This window comes from Suillus subaureus (assembly GCF_016647635.1).
Source record: "Suillus subaureus strain MN1 chromosome Unknown BJ212scaffold_226, whole genome shotgun sequence".
Lineage (NCBI taxonomy): Eukaryota > Fungi > Basidiomycota > Agaricomycetes > Boletales > Suillaceae > Suillus > Suillus subaureus.
The window spans coordinates 6,218-7,329 of record NW_024538782.1 but is presented as its reverse complement, the minus strand read 5'-3'; the positions used below and the strand labels follow the sequence as shown (position 1 = coordinate 7,329).

General features: G+C 47.4%; 1 protein-coding gene across 1 annotated transcript; it reads left to right on the top strand.

The window, feature by feature from the left end:
- Positions 1-205: 205 nt before the first annotated feature.
- Positions 206-837, top strand: BJ212DRAFT_1289897 (uncharacterized protein; the record flags this gene model as incomplete). Its single annotated transcript, XM_041332077.1, has 3 exons — positions 206-440; positions 491-539; positions 597-837. 3 exons carry the CDS (start codon positions 206-208, stop codon positions 835-837), a joined length of 525 nt encoding a protein of 174 aa, XP_041185441.1.
- Positions 838-1,112: the final 275 nt, after the last annotated feature.

The following is a 1,112-nucleotide window of genomic DNA, read 5'->3' as shown; positions in this document are numbered from 1 at the left end:
CGTCATTGCGTCCTTTCAGAATCAACTGAGCTCAACTGGCAAAGCTGCAGCCACGTCCAATTACATCCTCTTCAACTTTTCTTATGCAGAACAGTACATGCACCCACTTACGCATCGTCCCATGACTATAAAAAGACTTGCTAACGCTCAACCATGTTGTCTGATCCCATCATTGCGATCGAGGTTCGGCATCATGTGGGCCCTTATGTCGCTCCTACTTACAGGTGTCGCCCAAGCAGCTATTCCTAATGCCATACTTCACAGCATACATTCTCTCCCCAAGCTCTCAGTGCCTGAATGTTACCGCACTTCATTGAATGGCACAGCGCTCCCACCCATTACGACCGTCTATCACTTTGGCCAGCTCATAGACCACAATGACACAGGGCTCAGAGCCTTCCAGCAGCGGTACTGCATGAGCTGGGAGTTCTACGAGCCTTGTATGTTGAGAGGATGGAGGTGCGCTCGATGTTAATGCGATACATTGAAGGTGTCCCCATCATATCAGTGACACCTGGAGAAGGTAACACAGATGGTAAGTGCTATGTTATTCATTTTGTGCTTTTCTCTTAAGTACCTGGTTTTCATCAGGCTAGTGACGAAGCTCACACTACTGATGAAACCATCAACGGTCTCATTGCTCAGCAACAGAATGGTGCAGCCATCCTCATCGAACACCATTTCTTTGGCTATTCCAATCCAAATGACAACCTCACGTCACAATCCCTCGCACTCCTCACCATCCAGCAGGCCATTGATGATCTCGTGTATTTTGCGACTACAGCTGACCTTCCCATGCCTGGGGGTGATGCTGTGAAACCGGAGAAACAAGATTAAGACGAGTTCATAGGAGGTCAAATGAAAAGGTGGTCCGTTAAGCCTAAATATGACTAAGCGCGCTTGAATTTCAAGGTTTAGGTTGACAGGTATAAGGGCTGGTCAATTCTAAAATGTCGTTGTCAATGTCGACTTGAGCTTACGGTCACCTCTCGTAAATTACTTAGGCGGACCCTAAACCTTTCCTGATTTGGCCACTACCATGTCGGCTAAACCATTGCATGGGAGACGTTCTACACAGTATCCTTGTCCTAATTCTCGGGCCTCTGAAAGTT